At 38.8% G+C, this 20,788-nt stretch overlaps 1 protein-coding gene across 1 annotated transcript in view; it reads right to left on the bottom strand.

The window, feature by feature from the left end:
• Positions 1-20,788, bottom strand: part of cacna1db (calcium channel, voltage-dependent, L type, alpha 1D subunit, b) — a 325,356-nt gene that overhangs the window by 148,033 nt on the left and 156,535 nt on the right. Inside the window, exons 7-9 of the mRNA XM_051921058.1 lie at positions 14,783-14,979; positions 9,450-9,553; positions 7,003-7,172 (exon numbers count right to left, since the gene is read on the bottom strand). Coding sequence (XP_051777018.1) covers positions 7,003-7,172; positions 9,450-9,553; positions 14,783-14,979 — 471 coding nt within the window. The remainder of the gene's footprint in view (positions 1-7,002; positions 7,173-9,449; positions 9,554-14,782; positions 14,980-20,788) is intronic.

Raw genomic sequence — 20,788 nt, forward strand, 5'->3', positions numbered from 1 at the left:
GGTGTGCTTACCACTTACTATCTGATGGTTCAGAGCTTCCGTAATAGATGTAATGCATAGTGTGTAAGAGTCCCATCAGTCCATTACACTGATTATTTGCTGTGTGTCAGGCATTTTTTTTAAAGTTAATGCCAACATATTTAAAAATACTGCAACTTGCAAACTGCTCTTAACACTGTACTGTGTAAAAACAATGAGCAACCCAGCAAGGACCTGTGATGAGTCAATCACTGATATTCTGTGTTCACCCCTTCACCCCACAGGGTGGCTCACTACAGTGGGATGAAGAGCTTGACATTTCTCAGAGTAACACACAAAGTATGATCCATTGTTAACATTTATTTGCAGGCTTTGCTGATGTTGCTCCTTCTTTACCTCTGACCTCAACCTCTTACGTCACAGTGTTGACAATAGTCAATGTAGAAGGCAGGGACACAAGTTTATTGCAGAGAAAATGACCAATTAACCAAACGTGCAAGACTTTGGGATATTTTAGGAAACAAGAGCTCCTGGAAAAAATAGAATCAGATGTTGGGAGAACATGCAAACTCCACGCAGACAGTGATCAGACCACAAACTGAGTCTACTTCTCTGAAAGTGTTCAGTACTAACCATTCTTTCTTCCATCCAAACAGTACTAATCAATGGTACAAAAATGATTTATCAAATAAAAAAAATATCTTGTATATAATTCACTACAGTGTAAAATTACTACAGGAAAGCACAGTATAGAGAAATGTATGGAAGAAAGTGAAAAATAAACTGAAAATGAACAGTTAAATAAATCAATACACATGAAGTACATACAGTGCATCCAGAAAGTATTCACAGCGCATCACTTTTTCCACCTTTTGTTATTTTACAGCCTTATTCCAAAATGGATTAAATTCATTTTTTTCCTCAGAATTCTACACACAACACCCCATAATGACAACATGAAAAAGGTTTACTTGAGGTTTTTGCAAATTTATTAAAAATAAAAAAACGGAGAAATCCCATGTACATAAGTATTCACAGCCTTTGCTCAATACTTTGTCGATGCACCTTTGGCAGCAATTACAGCCTCAAGTCTTTTTGAATATGATGCCACAAGCTTGGCACACCTATCCTTGGCCAGTTTCACCTATTCCTTTTTGCAGCACCTCTCAAGCTCCATCAGGTTGGATGGGAAGTGTCGGTGCACAGCCATTTTAAAATCTCTCCAGAGATGTTCAATCGGATTCAAGTCTGGGCTCTGGCTGGGCCACTCAAGGACATTCCTGAAGTTGTCCTGAAGCCACTCCTTTGATATCTTGGCTGTGTGCTTAGGGTTGTTGTCCTACTGAAAGATGAACCGTCACCCCAGTCTGAGGTCAAGAGCGCTCTGGAGCAGGTTTTCATCCAGGATGTCTCTGTACATTGCTGCAGTCATCTTTCCCTTTATCCTGACTAGTCTCCCAGTTCCTGCCGCTGAAAAACATCCCCACAGCATGATGCTGCCACCACCATGCTTCACTGTAGGGATGGTATTGGCCTGATGATGAGCGGTGCCTGGTTTCCTCGAACCGTGACGCCTGGCATTCACACCAAAGAGTTCAATCTTTTCTTTCTCATGGTCTGAGAGTCCTTCAGGTGCCTTTTGGCAAAGTCCAGGTGGGCTGCCATGTGCCTTTTACTAAGGAGTGGCTTCCGTCTGGCCACTCTACCATACAGGTCTGATTGGTGGATTGCTGCAGAGATGGTTGTCCTTCTGGAAGGTTCTCCTCTCTCCACAGAGGACCTCTGGAGCTCTGACAGAGTGACCATCGAGTTCTTGGTCACCTCCCTGACTAAGGCCCTTCTCCCCCGATTGCTCAGTTTAGATGGCCGGCCAGCTCTAGGAAGAGTCCTGGTGGTTTCGAACTTCTTCCACTTCTGGATGATGGAGGCCACTGTGCTCATTGGGACCTTCAAAGCAGTAGAAATTTTTCTGTAACCTTCCCCAGATTTGTGCCTCGAGACAATCCTGTCTCGGAGGTCTACAGACAATTCCTTTGACTTCATGCTTGGTTTGTGCTCTGACATGAACTGTCAACTGTGGGACCTTATATAGACAGGCGTGTGCCTTTCCAAATCATGTCCAGTCAACTGAATTTACCACAGGTGGACTCCAATTAAGCTGCAGAAACATCTCAAGAATGATCAGGGGCAACAGGATGCACCTGAGCTCAATTTTGAGCTTCATGGCAAAGGCTGTGAATACTTATGTACATGTGCTTTCTCAATTTTTTTATTTTTAATAAATTTGCAAAAACCTCAAGTAAACCTTTTTCACATTGTCATTATGGGGTGTTGTGTGTAGAATTCTGAGGAAAAAAATGAATTTAATCCATTTTGGAATAAGGCTGTAACATAACAAAATGTGGAAAAAGAGATGTGCTGTGAATACTTTCCGGATGCACTGTATGATATAAATAAGCATGTTAACAAACCTGAAATATAAACAAATGAAAAATAAAGATCGCTAAATTAAAAGCCTCCATCAATCCATTTTTAAACAGAACAATTATTTTAAAGCAAGCTGACTGGTAAGATTCACAAGATGAAGCACCACTATGCTAATTACACTGGGGGGCACTGCTTTCTCAAATCCTTCTTGTGGCTTGCTGAGTAATAAGTGATGTGCCCTGTGAGGCTCCAGGTGCAAACTTTCACTCAGGGGCAGTCCTCTCGATTGATCCCTGGGGTATACACCAGAAACTCATTTTTCAAAGTGTCCTTTCCTTGCTCTCCTGTATACTGTCTTATGCCAAACACATTTTCCGTTTTACAGGATTTTGTTTTTAAATGGTACCAGAGTGTGTATCTGCATCTCCTAGTTGTTAGCATTGTTCCAGCACATCAGACTCATGCCTTCAAAAATGTTTTCACAGATTTCTATTAAGTGCTTCATCTGGTAATGACTGTACAAAGTGGTGTTCATTCTAAATTCTATCTAAGATGGTGTTGGTGGAGGGAGGGTTTGTCTGCTAAGCTATTGCAATTTAAGATGCAAGAGGATGTGGATATAAAGGCAGGCTTGCTGTAGAAATACAAGATCCTATTGCCTTAGTAGCTGGTTGTGAGAGCACATGCTGCATGACCCATACACCTTCTAGTGCACACACACAGTAGATCATCTCCTTTTACTTTACCTAGCCAAAACAGCAATCTTCTTGCTAATTCTGTTAGGACTCTGAGCTGTCTGTCCTGTTTCCACTCTAATCATTTTCAATTTCAGGTGTTTCAGTTATGAAACATAACTTGCAAAGGCAGCTGATGTAGAGGAAATACAAGCCTGGAGGCTATTATGGCATGCATTCTTAGTATAATAATTATTTACTTGAATTTGAGCTATGACTAACATTTCTGTCAGGTATTATGCTTGTGTACTTAATGGAGGGTAACTGCTAGGCATTGATGGGACTGAAGTTGCCTTGGAGCTTTCACATTTCAACAGTACTGTGGCCTGGCTAATTTAATCAACTTTCATGCCAGATATTATAGCTGATAATACTGGGATTTTGAGGAGTTTTGTAAAAGAGATTTGAGGCTGTTATTGGAGCTGGATGGTCTAATGGTTGGAGAGTTGCTGCTGAGTGACTGTCTCCACGTTAGGCTAGAATTCAACTTGAAGCACTCAGACTTGGCTATCATTGAGAATGCTGTATATGAAGTCAATGTGTTGTTTTCTATATTATTACTTATTCTAATACCTGTTATTGTTACTGAGCAAAAAATGGTACAGTTGACTCTAACTGATGTTAATGTGTCTAAAAGGTTTTCCTGCTGGATTTGTCATGATTTCCAGTGGAGTATTTTGGGTATTTTAATGTGATTTGTTTCCTTGAAATAAATTTATTTAGCTATTTACATATTTTATAGTTGGTAGCATTTGTGTCAAACAGATTCTACATCCAGTGTTCAAATTCCATGCCCGGGTGTTGTCCATGTGGAATTTGTAAGTCTTCATAGTGTCAGTGTTTCCCTCACACATCCCAGAGATGTACAGGTTAGATTAACTGTGAATTTCAAATTTACCTGTGTAAGTGACAGTATGAGTGGGCATTAAAATGGACTAGTGCTTTGTCCAGGGCTGTTTCCTAGATTGCACCCGGCTATGATAGTCGCCATCTCCTGTAACCCTGAATTGGATTTAGTGGGTATTAAAATGGTTTGTTATTGTATTGAGTATACTTTACCCTTTTCAACTGACACATTTCAGTTAAGAGACATACCACAGCATCCAAGTCAGTTCTGTCAGGATCTGCGACAGCTTCTAACCTTTGACTATTTGGACTCTGAAATCTGTGTTGCCTCCCTGCCCTCAGATCTGACCCTAGTAGCTTATTTATATGCAGTATATTTTTACACTTGTTACTACTGTCGTTTGTGATGGAGTGGCACCCTGTCCAGGGTTTCTTCCTGCCTTGCGCCTTATGCAGGCTGGGATAGGCTCCAGTAGACACACGCAACCCTGTTCAGGACTAACCGGGTTAGTGAATGACTGAGTGAGTACTGTTTTATTTATTTACTTGTTTATTTTTTTATTTCTATCCACTCACCAATTACAGTATTTACTTATTTATTTGTTTATAGTATAGTATAGTATAGTATAGTATAGTATAGTATAGTATAGTATAGTATAGTATAGTATAGTATAATTGTTCATCTGTTTTGTCCTGTGTTTATGTATGTGTTGCACGGTGCTTCTATGGAACGCCACTGTATGCTACAATATGGATGGTATGCCAATAAAGCCACTTGACTTGACTTGACTAAGAGGCTTAAGCCTGAAAGTCTTATCATGCCGAGCAGAAGTACAATGTATTCCAGGAAAGCTGAAAGACAAAGCCGGATTCAGAGTATTTTGATCAGTCAGGAAGTGAACCAGGACCTTAGAATGTTTTGTATAGCCGATCTGTTTGCAGTTTCAAGCAGTTTTTGAATGGACCTCGAGCTATTTGATATATGATGCTGTTTAGCTGCTGGATTCTTGGAAAAGAACTCTGTCTTTATCTTTCTCCTTCTTTTCATTTTTCGATTAAAGATATTGTATCTGTAACTAAAGAACTGGATCACGAACCCATCCAGGTCATATAATTCTTTGTAATGCTTATATTTGCTGCTATTGATTTTGAGGAAAAAAATATGATTTTTAAGTGGAAGTTTGAATCCATTCTCTGTCTTATTGCTACTAGCATTGCTGAGTGCTTGACTTATAATTCCTCTGTGTAGGTCTGGTCCCCTAAGGGTACTGAGGATGCTCTTGTGAAGCAATCTATTGATGGTAAACTGGGTTGAAATAATGGGATGAATGTAAAGATAGTTCCAGTCCGCAAGCAGTCTGCCATTAGAGGTCCCTAGCACAGCACAGGCATTGTGACCTGCAAGAGGATACAGGTAACAGGTATGCAGCTGATCTTGGCATTTCTTCTGATCCCCCATTAAGCAAATAAACTTAAGAGGTTAGCTGGTATCTTTTGTGTTTAGTGAATCTGATACCGTGATAAAACAGTTAAATGTCTTGTTCTGATTGCTTCCTTTATAACTCCATTGTTTTTGAAAGATGAACTCTGTTGCATGCTTTCCAGAGTATATGTCAATCTGCAATGTTTTTCACCGCAGACAATTCTTGTTTAAGGATTAAAAGCTGTTGGAGATCCTTGTCTGGACTTTAAATCAAAAGAACTGTTTGTGCTTAAATAATCGACAAAATATTCACTTCATACAATTTTGGGTTTTCAACTTCTTGCTTTTGAATATGAGTTTGGGTATGACCCTAATAAACAAAGATCATGTGATCATTTTGACCGACCATTACCCTCTTAATGTTTCTGATTTCTAATTTTGTGATTTCAAACCTCAGCTTTTTTGTTCTCTAACATCAAATCTATTTATTTACTGAAAAACATTATCACTGGTTACTTCTGGGGAGCAAATGTTGATTTGGCATTACATTTGGAAAGTTTACACTGGACTATAATTGTCATGTTTCAAAGATATTACAGTCAATAATGTGAGACTGAGTTGAAATTAGCATGCTTGTTAGATATCCATCCATCCATCCATTATCCAACCCACAATATCCTAACACAGGGTCACGGGGGTCTGCTGGAGCCAATCCCAGCAAACACAGGGAGCAAGGCAGGAAATAAACCCCGGGCAGGGCACCAGCCCACCACAGCTTGTTAGATATCATAATTTAAAACTGGCCCATTACTAGAATGCCTGCTTAGTATTGTAGATCATCCATCCATCCATCCATTTTCCAACCCACTGAATCCGAACACAGGGTCACGGGGGTCTGCTGGAGCCAATCCCAGCCAACACAGGGCACAAGGCAGGAAACAATCCTGGGCAGGGTGCCAACCCACCGCAGATTGTAGATCATGCTAGTTGAATATATGGTGCTTTGTTGCTGGCATACTTATCTAGTGTTACAGATGATAAAGGCAGATTAATGGTATAATTGGCTGGTATTTTGATGGTCAGATTTCATAGCTGGGTGTGATTTACTGATATATTTTAGCAGGGGGGTTAATATGGGTTGTTGGTATACATGTCATATGTTCTAGTTTAAGGCTGATGTCTGGCATACAGGGGAATTGACATTCTACTATCATTTGATATGATTACATGGTATTATAACTGCGAAGTTGAGGCTGGGTTGTTGTCAAGTTTCACTGCTATTCCATTTGGTGCATTACTGTTATGGTTATGTGGCATTATGATTAAATAAGCGATATGAAGTTGCTATCCAACTTGGCTGGTATAGTGTCTGAAAGCCTGATTTTACGTGTTTATTGGCAGAAGGGTCAACTTTGGTGTTATTGACAGTCCCATTACAAATTCAAAAGGCAGAACGATGATGGCCTAGTGTTTTTATTATTTAAACTCAGGTGTCACATACTCAATACATGTTACTCAGGGTACACAGACGACTTTAATATGGCTCTATAGCATACAAAGTAGTCCTCAGGTTCATTGACTTGGGATACTTACGGTTACGTTTGCTTTCCTCATCACCATCCTCCTCATTCTCGGGGTCAATGTCCTCAGCCTGAGTGATCCAGTCAAGATAGCCCTTCAAGTCCTCCTCAAGCTGCTGTTTTTCCCGCAGCTTCTGGAAGTCTCCCCTGGCTTTTGCCTTCTCCCTTTCTTTAGAGAACTCACTGTATGGTGCAGAAACAGAAGTCAGTATGGGAGCTGAACATTATAAAGCATAGACAGACAAGCAATATAGTATCGAGGCGGGGTGGGCATTTAAATCCCTTTGGGTTGGACATTAGTCTGATCTATTGTGGCTAATGATCTGTGGTAGTACTCTTCAAGAAACATTGACATCTAGAATTACCCACCCATTTTGGGGAAATGGAGTCACTGGGTATTTGAAGGGGCAGGTATGTATGCCTGACCTTAAAAATTTTAGGACATCTGGCCTCCCTCATAAGGGCCAGCACTGTAGGCTGGTAAGACCAGACTAGTAGATTGTAAGAAACTGTCCCCCATTCAAAGAATGCCAAAAAAGATAAAGGGAGCATAATTAAATGTATTTTTATGTGTAAGACTGAGCTGAAAATGGCTTGATGGAGATAACCAAAAGCTACAGACGTTCTTTCCCCTTTAGCTGTCTTCTCTCTTGCATTTATGTTTTCAGTCAGCATCAGCTGAGACAACTGAGAGCAAATTGGGGGAGGGGATGTTGCCAAGAAAATGTGGTCAATTTGTCTCACCAGCCATACAAGAGGCCACCATACTGTCAGGTAGCTTCTTGCTTACTGTGCACTGAGCTCAACATTGTCTACTAAACCTCATAGAAATAAAAATTAATCCATCCTGAGCTGTCAGTCACTATTCTAGGATTTACTGTATGTTGTCAAGCACTTGGCATGAAGTTTGTACACTAGGTGAGGCAAATGTGGGTAGCAAGAGCTAGATCCAGCAAGATCAAACTATGATTGATGTCAATGTCAGTGACAGGCAAGTACTGTACATAGATCTGTTGACTGTCAGATTAAATAAGGCAGGAGAACAGCCCAAAAAGGAATTTTCCCCGGAAAACCAAAACCACACAAGAATGTTATTAAATGCAGCAAGCATTAAGCAAAGCAAAATCTCACACACACACATAGCAAATCATCCAGCTGGCAGAAAGGCAAGAACTCTCCATTGATCGGGTGCCACCTGGGATAGACTTTGGGGATATAACACTGATTAACACAGCAGTGTGCAGCAAATGTGGCACCATGGGACACCCTGCAAGCTAAAATTGTATACATGTTGCGATAAGGGATAAGGGTGGCAAAATCTATTCGATGACTTCATTTGTTTACAATGAATGCCTCCCAAAGCTCTCATTTTATGGAATATGGAGAGAGTTAAGTCAAATGTATTTTTTAGGTTTTATACCTTTGCTCTCTCTGAATTTTAAATGTTTTGACAGAGCTCAAAGTGCTAAAAAGGTAATTTAAAATTGGGTAGATACATTACAGGAGAAAGACAGAAAGGACACTTTGAGGATATTTTGGAAATCTGGTGACGTTAACTACAAAAAACAACTAAATAGATTTAGATACTGTGGTACCTACACTTGGATAAATTCAAGAATATACTGAAGAAAGGTTGCACTGAGGGTCAGTTATTTCATGCAAGTGCTTTAGTATCTCTCATTTCCACAGCGGTTAGAGTAGTCCAAGGCTGGTCATCATTCCAGGAAAGAACAAGCTGTGGGCCCAGCAGGCAACAAGGCACATCACCTCAGGTGGAGGGCAAACACTGCACTGCTGGCATGCATATGAGTTATTAAGAGTGTACACAAGCCAACCCAGTCCAATCCATTGCAAGCACACGCCAACAGCTTACCCACTAAGAACACCCAGAACGAGGTTAAGAACGAAAAATGAGCCCAGAATAATTAGACTAACAAAATAGATCCATGGCCATTCCCATCCAATGGCATCATTGACCTGTGAAAATGCAAAGAAGGAGGTTAGCTGACAGGTCGGTATTGTTGCGACAGAGTCCCTTGATCAGCTGCAGAGCCACCAAAACTTTAAATGAAATGCTCAGGTAAGACAAAAGGTTGCACATCAACATACCGGCCTCCTACTTGCTTTGTAATGAACACACTGTTTCTGTTTAGGTATGGTTAGATTAGATTAGAAACTTTATTCATCCCAAGGGGGAATTTAGATGCATACAGTTATCTACATCATAATGCCTCATATAGCACACTGCTTCTCATTGAAACATGGAGAAATTACCCATCTTTTATGGAGTTTCTCTTTATGCCATAACAGGAAATGGAACATGGAGTCCATGATAAATATATCCAGCCCCGCCTTCCCACTCCCATCTTCCCGCTCTTACACTCCACATTAAGCATCACTCTGGCTTTGGCAGCTGATTATGGAGCTCTGCGCACATGAAAGAGCAAAGAGTCTGCTTACCCACTCAACACACCCAGAACAAGGTTGAGAACGAAAAATGATCCAAAGATGACGAGACTGACAAAATAAACCCATGGCAACTCAAATCCCATGGCATCGTTCATCTGCAAAAGAACAACCAGTTCAGAAGAACTGCTGGTGATGCAAGGATCCTGAATTAGCAGCATGGTGGCCTAAGAACATGAGATGTCTAAGCAGAGTTCAATACTAAGTGTATCTAAATGAGTGAAATGTGATGAAAGTGTATCAAAATCTTTATGTGGCCCTGTCCTACAAGAAATCTCACCACTGCATGTAGAACAAGATATAAAACCACTAGGAGGTGCTACTGTATGAATGAAATGCAGTAATTTCTAACCAGCTGGGAAATGTATGCCACGATAACAATGGGTACAAAATGGGAATTAAATAGATGAAGAGCAGTACAAATGAAGACAATACCCAAAAACCACACATAGCTAGCGAGGGAGAAAATGTTATCTATAAAGAAATAATCAGTTCTTGAGTAACAATGATGTACTGGTGAGAAGGAGAAATATGCTTTGAAGTACGGATTTAGAAATCTCTGTGGGTCTGATACGTTACGATCAATTAAAAACTGTGTGATTATTTTTGCAGTGTTAGATGTTGTCACCCCTGTAGCTGAAGACCTGTCCAGGTCTGGATTTAAAACACAATTAAAGTCTCCAGCCATTATAATTTTGTGAGTGCTCAATTTTGGAATGGATGCAATTATGTTTTGGATGACATCTCTATCATCCACATTGGATGCATAGATATTTATTAAAATCACATTACAATTAAATAAATTACCCATAACCATCACATATCGCCCTTCAGGATCTGATACTACATTTGATACCACAAATTAAATTGTTCTGTGAATTAAGATTTCCACACCTCTAGTTTTCTTTGTATAGCTCGAGTGGAATATCTGGCAAGTCCAGTCTCTTTGCAAAGAAAACTGATCTTTGCTTAATAAGTGGGTCTCCTGTAAAAACACTTGGTGTTTAGACCTATTAGGTGAGAGAATACTTTCTTCCTCTTTAGTTCATGATTGCAACCATTGACATTCCAGCGCACAAAGTTTACTGTTTGGTCATAGAGAAATTGCTTCTGAGCTTTTGTTGTCATTCTATAATCTTAAATTAAGGTTGTACATTATTACATATGATAGCTTTAATCTTAATTTCTAATATTGCAAAGAGTTATTGGCTATGAAGCCTATTTCTGTACACAATAGGAATTCACACTTTTTTTTTTTTGTATGCCAGGAAAGGAAATTAGTTAACCAAATGTTAACCAAATACTCTGGAAAACTGGGCCAAAAGCCTGGCCTACTGCTTTGGATAATAACCATAGTATTGAATTAAGCATGGTAATAAATGGATGGATTATTTTATACATAAACCTCATTGTGACTAGAATGGCAAATTTCTATGCAGCATCTTCAAAGGCAAGTCATTAACCAATCCTTAATGACCAGGTGGCAAGTGTTATTTACATGAATTTTCCACATTTTTAAAATTCTAATCTGAGGACATTTTGAACTCAGAACCATTGTGTAGAATGACCATAAGAGCAAGAATGGTGTGGCTTCTTGTGAAGAGTGATCAGGTGCTAATACATTGTACGTACGGAAGTCGACTACTGATTATGAGGAGGCAGATCATTTTTTACCTTGGACAGCCTGCTTCATGTGAATCAAGAAACAAGACAAAAAAAACTTAAAACGGTGGAAGCAATCAAATAACCTCAAGGCTTCCATATACCAGTATTTACCTCAAAGCCAACATGTATGTAGTGGCAAGTTATGCTGCCATTGCAGTAACATTCATAAAAGGTACAATGGAGAATAAATAAAAAAACACAAATGGAAAAAACAGTAAAATGGCAGGTAGGGCAACTGACTTGGCATAGTTAGCAATGCCTTATTTGGTAGAATGAAAATGGCTAAACAGTGCTTCTATTGCTTAAATGTGGTATGCTCAGGATGTAAATGTTTTAGTCTATTCGGAAATAAAAGAATCCAAACAAAATGTTTCTGTGAGCAAAATCATTATTCTCCCAGCAGCAAAGAAAACAAAAGTGAAATGCTAAAGTTACACAGTTAATTTTTATTTAATATTCTCTAAATGACAGTTTAGAATTCTACACAGTGATACCTATAAAAATTCCTTTTAATTCAACTTGTTACTGCATGTATATAACACTATTGTAATTTAAGAATGTTGCCATGTTTCCATTTTCAGGATAAAAGACGTGCCAATCTGCTGTTTTTTAGGCAAACCCAACTCAACTTAAAGTACCTACAATTTCACCTGGGTCCTAAATCTATCGATCCAGTAGTGTCACAATATCCAGAAAAAATATTCTATTTTTAAAATTGTATAAACACTGTGTCTTTAGCTTTGATGTGCATTAAAATATTTGCACTTTAAAAATGCATAGTGAGTAAAAAAAATTTCTTGGTTCACAAACATTATGGCAAAAATAGAAATTCATCAGCTTATTTCAAGGGCATGATGATTCACATGTGCCTAGCGGGATACAGCAGAATAAATCACAGGACAGGGTTGTAGGAAATGCCAGGAAACTCCTATTTAAAGGGCTCCAGTCAGACTCCAAAAACATATCTCTGTATGATGACCAGAAATGAAGACGTATTCATGTTACCTGCAGCAATACTGGCAGTGTCTTAGTGCATTTTCAATCCAGGTAAATTAAATGAGGTTTTCCACCGGGGGCCCCAACCCATTTTTAACCTTATTGGTCTTTATTATTACACCTATTACAATTAAATGAATACATTATTTTCTAAACACGCATTCTCCAGTATAGAGTCACAAAGAGTTGGCAGTGTTGGCTAATAGGCAGGAAGCAACACTGGACAGCATTCTAGTGTCACCACCATACACCAGGCTAATTTAGAGTAGCCAGCCCACTTAACTTCTCATCTTAGACCTAGACATTTGGGTGGTGGGGTGAAACTCACAGAAATAATAGAACATATAAACTTCACCAGTGCTTCTATAAAACTATTCAAAGTCCATCCCCAAATAAAGACTTCCTTCACAATCAAAGCTGTAATTGTGTGTAAACAGAAATAAGGTCAATTATAAATTTCATAGATGTTAATATATTGCTAATAATATATTAATCTGCTCAGTGTTTCATGAGTTTGAGATTTTTCCCATTCTATTCACAGCGTCCAACTACAGGACTTACTGAGTCTGGAAACTGAAAATTCTGCCGACAGATAACTGAAATTTAGGCTGAATGTGGAGGCTATACAGTGTCACACACGTGTGTATTGGAGGCAGCTAAAGGGCCCGAAGGAGGTTAATTCCACGCCAAACTAGGGGATAGCAAAGTGCACTAAACCTTTTCCCCTTTCCTCTGCAGACAAATTACGAGAAATTCCGCCCAACTCCAATGACGTCACTTCCAGTTCCAAGCCTGTTGACGTCACTTCCTCTGCCTCCCCATAAAACCGCCAATTTTCTTTATGAAAGAGTTTTGTTTTGAACTCCTGAAAGATTTGTTTTCTTTTGCTGCTACAGCTACCTGCGGTATATGGGGCAGCTACCCCAAACCTTTTTTTGGCTTCCTTTTGTCTTTGCTGGTGTGACAACAGATACTTAACAGCAGGACTACCCTATGGCATACTTTACCAAGAGCTTTACCAAGAGCTAATGAAATCCTAGGGTTCTGTCATACAAGAGAGGCAAGTTACCACTGTCCAAGGGCAACACACAGACTTAGCATGTCAGACTTTTAGATGCCATCCTTCAAGAAATGTGGCTTTCCACACTGGCAACTGAGAAAATCATTAAGAACACTGTTATAAGCTAATTGATTAGTGTCCCAATAAACACCTCTACAATTCCTAAAGCTTTAGAAATCTGTTAAGAAGGTCTTTTAATCAAACAAGTTTTTATCCCTGTATTATTCAGAAAAAACATGCAAAAATATAATCAGGACAAATGTTTATCCCAATACACTCTATGTGATATTCCAAGGAAGTGTCTTGCTCTATCTCATGAGACACTTGAATTTAGCACAGGCTGTAGTGGATTAATGCTTTTTTATTGATGGTCTACACTTCATTAGTTTAACTGTCCAGTTTTGGGTGAAGAACAAGGTACTTTTTGCTACAAAAAGTGCTGAGTGACAGATGATTTTCACAGTAACCTTTATTTGGGGTAATGGCGCGGTATTAAGCATTGTGTTTTGTTTCGATTGCTTCAAACTGGGAGACTTTCTTTTCATGGAGAATGGGGGCAAACTTCATGTTCTTTCATTTCAACATACGTTATACACTAAAACCATTTCTGGTAGCATTAATATCAGAGGCGGGTCATTATTTTCTAATGAACACCTTTGTTATGTGTGTTATGTGCAGAGGGGATATGTTGTGATTTTTTTAGTTTTAACAGCTTTATAAAATGATATACTGTAAATAAAATTGTAATGTCAGAGTACTGTAAAAGCACAGGTGGATATCCATGTCATTAAAAAAATACATGCTGGCTAAAATTAATAATCACATCATTCATTCGAAACGATACTTTGTCAGCGTCAAATATCATGTAATGTATCACCTATAGATTTCACTCCATTTATTAACAGTGTAATAGTAACAGATTATTTCGCTTTGCATTAAATTTTGCACCATTTATCAGGATAAAGAGGCTTGACAATATTTGCAAGTTGGTGGTGCCGACTTCATGCCTTCATACCCACCTTGCACTCTACTATACTCTTTATTACATATTTAAGGGTATCTCGAAAATACATTTCAAAAGAATGCCAACCAAAAGACAAAGAGATAGTATAAATTAAAATGATCAAATAATTACTCAATGTTTTAATTCAGGGCCTTCTGTTTCATTAGGATGCAAACATTTGAAGAGGTTTACTTCAGAATCATTATGGGAGTCAATGTCTCGGCTTGATGATGAGTTAAAAACACAGAAATGGGAAAGAGTTTGTTTAGAAAAACAAACAGTTGATTGGGATCACACAGCTTCAGTCCACAGCCAAAATGTCTGTTAGGTTATATATAAACTAGACGTGGGAGTCAAGGTTTTGCCTTGGAGGTGACTGGACTCGAGAGAAGTGTGAGAATGCAGTGTCCATCTTTATGGGGTCTCAGTCACTCATTAAAAAGATGAGCACTCACTTCAAAGACATTCAGGGAGAAGATGGATACAGGGGAGAGATGAGGTCAATCATGGATAATTTAAGATGCCGAAATTGATATACTACAAGTCTCCAGTGCCCCCACAGGTAAGTCCTGCCCAGATAGATAAAGGAGACACAAAACTTACCCAGTACAATACATCGGTCCAGCCCTCCATTGTTATACACTGAAACACTGTTAGCATGGCAAAGGCAAAGTTGTCAAAGTTGGTGATGCCCCCATTGGGCCCATGCCAGCCTTCTTTACATACAGTACCATTGATAGGGCACTGGCGCCCATGCCCTGAGATTGCACAAGGTGCTGGTTCCTCTTCTGCTAATATATCTGTGGAAGTAAGAAAACAATATTTTGAGTTGTTTAGAAGAAGTGTGTAGGCTGTACTGCCTTCTATAATCAATTGTATATATAGTGAAAAACAGCCATCTGGAAACTGCGTGGGCAGGCAGTTTAATTAAGTGCAGGAGAGAAGTTGGGCCATAAAATTGTAGCAGGGCTACCGTGGGAAGATCTCCATTTCCCGGCAGCCCAAGGGGGATTAGCCACATAGGATGACTGAAACGGAACTATGGGAGCCTGGGGACGAAAGACATAGACATAGAATTGCTAGACACCGCATGACCAGCAGCATTGTACGTCAACGTCGCCGCCATATTGCGAGTGGCACTGCTGTGGAGTGAAGTAATAAATAATGTACTGCTTGGGATTGTACAAACCACTGTACTCTCCAAACCAGATCCCAGGGGATTATATTTCATAGGTAAGGCTGAACAATTGTTTTGGTTATATTTGGCCATTAGAAAATCCCGTTTTATAATCTTAACTTCAGCTGCGCCAGGCTATGATAGCAAAGCTATGCATTTGTGTGCTCAAGTGAGCCTCCAAACAACATTTTGGCTAAACGTATTTAGTCTCTAACTATGTAGATTGTTGTTAGCTGTTAACATTTCTCAAACTTTGAAGGTTTCCCAAAGAAATCCACCTCAGGAAGCAGTGGGAGGTAACCCTTAGATGGGATTTTGAGAAAGCTGTCCTGTGATGTGTGCCGTGCTAGTTTGGTAACAGATGCTGTACCGGCATCATATGATCAAAGTTATCACTTGAAAAACAAAGGAGGTTTGATGATTCCTTCTGAGGGTGCAGTCAAGGTGGTCAAAGTAGCTGAGCGTGTTATCCTGACAGTCGACATTAGGACACGCTGTCAGTGTATCTTTGATCAATCAGTTTGTTCAGGCTGAGATTGGTTCAGATGAAGGAGCACATTGAGGAAACACAGTTTGAAACTGACAACCATCATTTTATGCTCATGTCTTTAGTTGTGTCTTTCTTCCACAAACTGAGGCTGCACCATATTGTCAGACTGAATACTCTCAAATTACAGGGTGGCAACACACGAAAAAAGCTGTAAGACAGTTCTGTTTCATGAATTTTAGATCCTATCCTGTATATTTTTAAGTAACCACATTGTGCGTGTGTGTGTGTGAGAGAGGAATGAGTGAAATGTTTTCAGAAATTATTAAGCCAATTTGTAATTGTTTATTTTTGTCATTGAGTGTATCATTTCACTGTTAAAAGAAAGACAAACAAGGATAACTGGCAGTAACAGTGCAAAATTCACAATTGGTATACCAGTTTGAAAAGATAAGTTTTGAGGGTAGTTTTAAAATGTCTTATTGAATCGAGCCGATGTATATGAGAGGGAAGAGAATTCCTGAGTTGAGGAGCACACTGAGAGACACTCGAGCTCCCATAGAACTGAGTTTGATGTGCGGCACAGAAAGTCGAGCTGCAGATGAGGATCTGAGTGAGCGAGAGGAGTGTAAGTCTGTAGGAGATCAGTGAGGTTGTGGAGAGCTTTAAACATTAAGAGCGGTATTTTGTATTGTATTCTAGTTAATAGGGAGCCAGTTAAGTTGAGAGAGAACCGGTGCAATATGTTCAGTGGATTTAGAACTGCAGGTTATTATCCTGGCAGCAGAATTTTGAAGAAGTTGTAAGCGATGGATAAGTTTTTGTGGGATGCCAGACAGAATAGTATTACAGTAATCTATAGGTGAGGTGAATAGGGCATTAACCAATACTTCAATACTGTGTTGCATAAGAACAGGACAAAGTCTAGAAATGTTTCAGAGATGGAAGAAGGCAGTCCGAGAAATGTTACTTTATTATTATTTAATAATTGTCATTATTATTGTATAAATGGATATAAATAATTGCATTTAAACGATTCTCCAAAATATGTTGTATGTAAACGATACTGTTTTAAATGTTATTGTTTTTTCATCAGAAAACCTGGTTTCCACATTTACCTGTATTAGTTTAAATGGCACTTTTGCCACTCGCAATATGGCGTACGCGCTGACGTACCATGTCGACTGGGCAACACAGTGAATGCGGCGTCTATCTATATATGTCTATGACGAAAGTGGCCAGCGGGAAAGTTTAAAAGGGGGGCATGACAGAGCAATAGGAGATCGGTGTTTTTGTGCTCCTGTCCGACGTGTCATCTGAAAAGTCAATTGAGCAATGATTCGTTTCCCATTAAGATGAATGGACTGTCTCGTGCCTGCCTGTCATGTGTATAGTGGTGGATTAATCGTTGTGCGTCTTGAAAAGGTGCGCTCCTGGAAATCTCACCCCTCACCGCTCAGGACTACCGGTAGGACTGTTTCACTTATTTACTACTGAAGCTGTTTTCGGGATTTTCATCTTCACACCATACCATTTCACCTGCTTTTGCTGTTTTGGACTGTATAAGGGCATTGCCGTGAGTGTTTAGTGTTTTGGTTCATTGTTATGTTACAACTGTATCGCCGTAGGGGAAAGGGGAGGTTTGTCTGAATGTTGTTGTGTATTGGGTTTTCATTTAATATATTATTTATATTGGTTGTGTCTCTGCTTGTGAGTGTGTGCAGGTCGGACCAAGGCTGAGTGCATCCTTGGAATCTCCACCAAAAAAAAAAAAATCGTCGTCTCATCGATGGTGTGAATCTTGGCGGCAGCGGACCACTACAAAATGCCCTACTGTGTTATGTACTACCAATGACACTATTAGCAGTGTCATTAGAACACAACTAATAAATCAATCCATATCTCGGTGTAAATAGGGCACTCCTACGGTTTATTTGATAATGTGTTGTTTCTGCGGAGGAAATATAGACAAGAGGATCCTGAGTGTACTAACTGAGCTGACAGTCTGGACAGTCCGAGTTAAAAGATGGATCAGGAGATACAACGTAAACCTTAATTATTGCCAGACCCAAAACATTAAAAACAATTTGTAGCCAAAAAGAGGATTGCAAAAAATGTATCAAAAGCATAAAATATTTTTAATTTCGTATACACAGAAAACAAGATGATGCACTAAGTTGGGACAGAGTAGTTCCAAGTCTTTATTAAAGGGAACTCAATTCTATGAGTTTTATCTCCTCTTAATTCTAATTCAAGTAACTGCACATTTGGAAACACTATTCTTGATATGGGTTTTGTATAATGTTGCAGGATTTCTAGTCTTTTGATAAGAAAAATGGGCTAACTTTAACTCACATTTATGTCTTCCATACTAACAAAATAATTTATTTAAGACCATCTTTCTCTCTATATAAGCTTCTGTGTGTTTGAATACATAAAAATCTAGCAAAGGCTATTGGTTCCCCAATTCATAGGTGCCACCATATTCAAATATATTCAGTTACCAGAAAAATAAAAAGGGGTTGTCGGCTACAAATAAAATTTGTATACAATTTCCTTTATGATTAATTATCTATCTATAGACAATGCTCTCTGTGACTTTCGTAGCAAATGGCTGCATGCTGGAAGCACAGAAAAGTGTCACTTTCAGATGCTGTTTAAGCTTCCTGTTTCAATGATGCAGCAGTTGAACTAAAAAAGACCTCTGAAGAACAGAGTTGACCATGTATTGTGCTCATGTATACAATGACAGACTCTAGGACCCCTGCAATAGTGCATGTAAAATCTATTCCTTCTCCACTGCTGAACAATGAAGATTAAATATACTCCTTCTGTACCTATTCATCTATTTAGTGAGGCAGAGAAGGAACCAAAGCAAGCCAGAAACCAGACCTGGACAAGTCACCATCACACACACGCAGCCATGACCACTTGCCTTATTTTTACACATGTGGAGGAACCTGGAGTCCCACCGTAAAACCCAGTGTTTTGCAGAAGTGCAAACTACAGAGAGTAGAATCTAACTTGTAACCAAGTACACTTTGTATGTTTATAGGGATTGTCTTATATGGACAGGTCCCTAGCTGTGTCTCTCTCCCAGTGGTGTCCTTAAAGAAAAAAAAATCACAAAAAGTGAGTATCTTCATATATTATATTGAATTGTATAAAACCATATTGTATTGCATTTATATTGTGGGAAATACACAAAAAAAAATCCCATTATATCATTCCTTTGTGCAATGATATTGTATTTAATCTCTTGACAACCAAAGATTTACATGCCTAATTACTACTGTAGGTCAAATGAACCATATCTGAACTATAAGTATAACACAATAATAATACTTAATCTTTCTCCACTTTCTATCATCTCAAGATCTAGGGATACTCTTTTCTCATTAAGCTATTCAAGTTCCATAGAGAAGTTTTCTTTTTAGAAGTAGACTGCTTTGTGTTGCATTTGTCCAGTTCTGTCAACATTTTGGTGCTTCTTTTTGCAGCTGTAGCTCTAGTCCATTTATGTTTCATATGTAGTTTGGTAATCGGTGAAACTGTGGCCACAGTGACTGTAGGTTTTTTACTCCAAACTGTTTCACAATCAATGAGACGTTCTACCAGTAATGGATGTTATTGTGTCTGGTCTTTTGATTTGCATTGTATTAGTAGCCTAAGTACCCGTTGTAGCCCAGATATATTTATATAATGGTTTTAGGTACAAAAACAAATAATTTCTTGTTTTTTAAATTTTAATACTTCTCTTGTTGCAGGCTGAAATTCTAATGTCCCATCCGTCATATAAACTACCTCTTTATCAATTTGTCTGCTCTCATGAGTAGAGAATTCAGTCTTTTTGTGTATGATTGGATTCCATAATTGCACTAATTCCCTGCTGGGTTGGGACCCTGAACAAAACTTTGTGTTTCCTAGTTTAGTGTGGTCTCATGAATAGATGTTTAACCCCACATGAATGAACCTGATAACTTGTTGAATAACTGAATCCATGGACTGCCTGCAGAAAGTGTCTACAGTAGGGGGGCCTGTGGTGATTGGGGTTCACAGATATCACTGCAGATCTCCACAATATTACAAGAGACAGCATAAAGTGGTGGTGTTTGATGATGTTATAGAGACCATTTAAAATTGCTACAAGTCATGATGCTGTATTTGCATCAATACCTAAAATTATAACTAAAATGGACTTCAAGAAACAGTAAAAGTAACTAACACTGTCCTTGGTCCTTCTAACATATTCAACTCGGCATGACTTAAAAATAACTTTTTTATGCAATTTCATCATGGCTTATCTCCATCACCCTTAGTACTACAGTTATATACACAGTATAATGGAGTAGCTTTTTCAAACACGTAAAATTTTGCTTTGATAAAAAAATGTAGTGTCCTCGGTTCTTTTCAGTTATTGTCACGTTTACAGAATGCAAAGACATTTCTATCTGCAAGTTTGACCAACATGGAGCAGGTCATCACCATCCTTGTTTGGCGGCCTAAACCTCAGTCCATATTTTTTGTATGATATAACTCCATTTTCTAAACCTGCTTATAATATAATGTTACAGAAAAATATGTAGTAGTGAGTAAAACAGCTGAGTTTCCCTTTCACAAGCAGTTTTGCAAAATTGACACTAAATTTTGTTTTGGAAGTGTGTAACTCACTAAAAGGGTGTTTTATTAGAGTTTTTAAAAATTTTCGGCAATTAAAAGAAAGGAACAAAGGTTTGCCAACACAGCATATCCCTTCTGGACCTGTACATTTCACAGAAAAAACATCTAGATGAAAATGCAGTGAACGGACAAAAACAGTCTTTAGGAAATTCAATGTGGCTAAATACAACCCACAATAAGACAAAAAGATGTACTGTTAGCTGTAATCTAGCGAGACAATAAAATTATTTTACTGATTTAGTTGAGAAGGAAATGCTGTTCCTGT

The sequence above is a fragment of the Erpetoichthys calabaricus genome, chromosome 18, assembly GCF_900747795.2.
Source record: "Erpetoichthys calabaricus chromosome 18, fErpCal1.3, whole genome shotgun sequence".
NCBI lineage: Eukaryota > Metazoa > Chordata > Cladistia > Polypteriformes > Polypteridae > Erpetoichthys > Erpetoichthys calabaricus.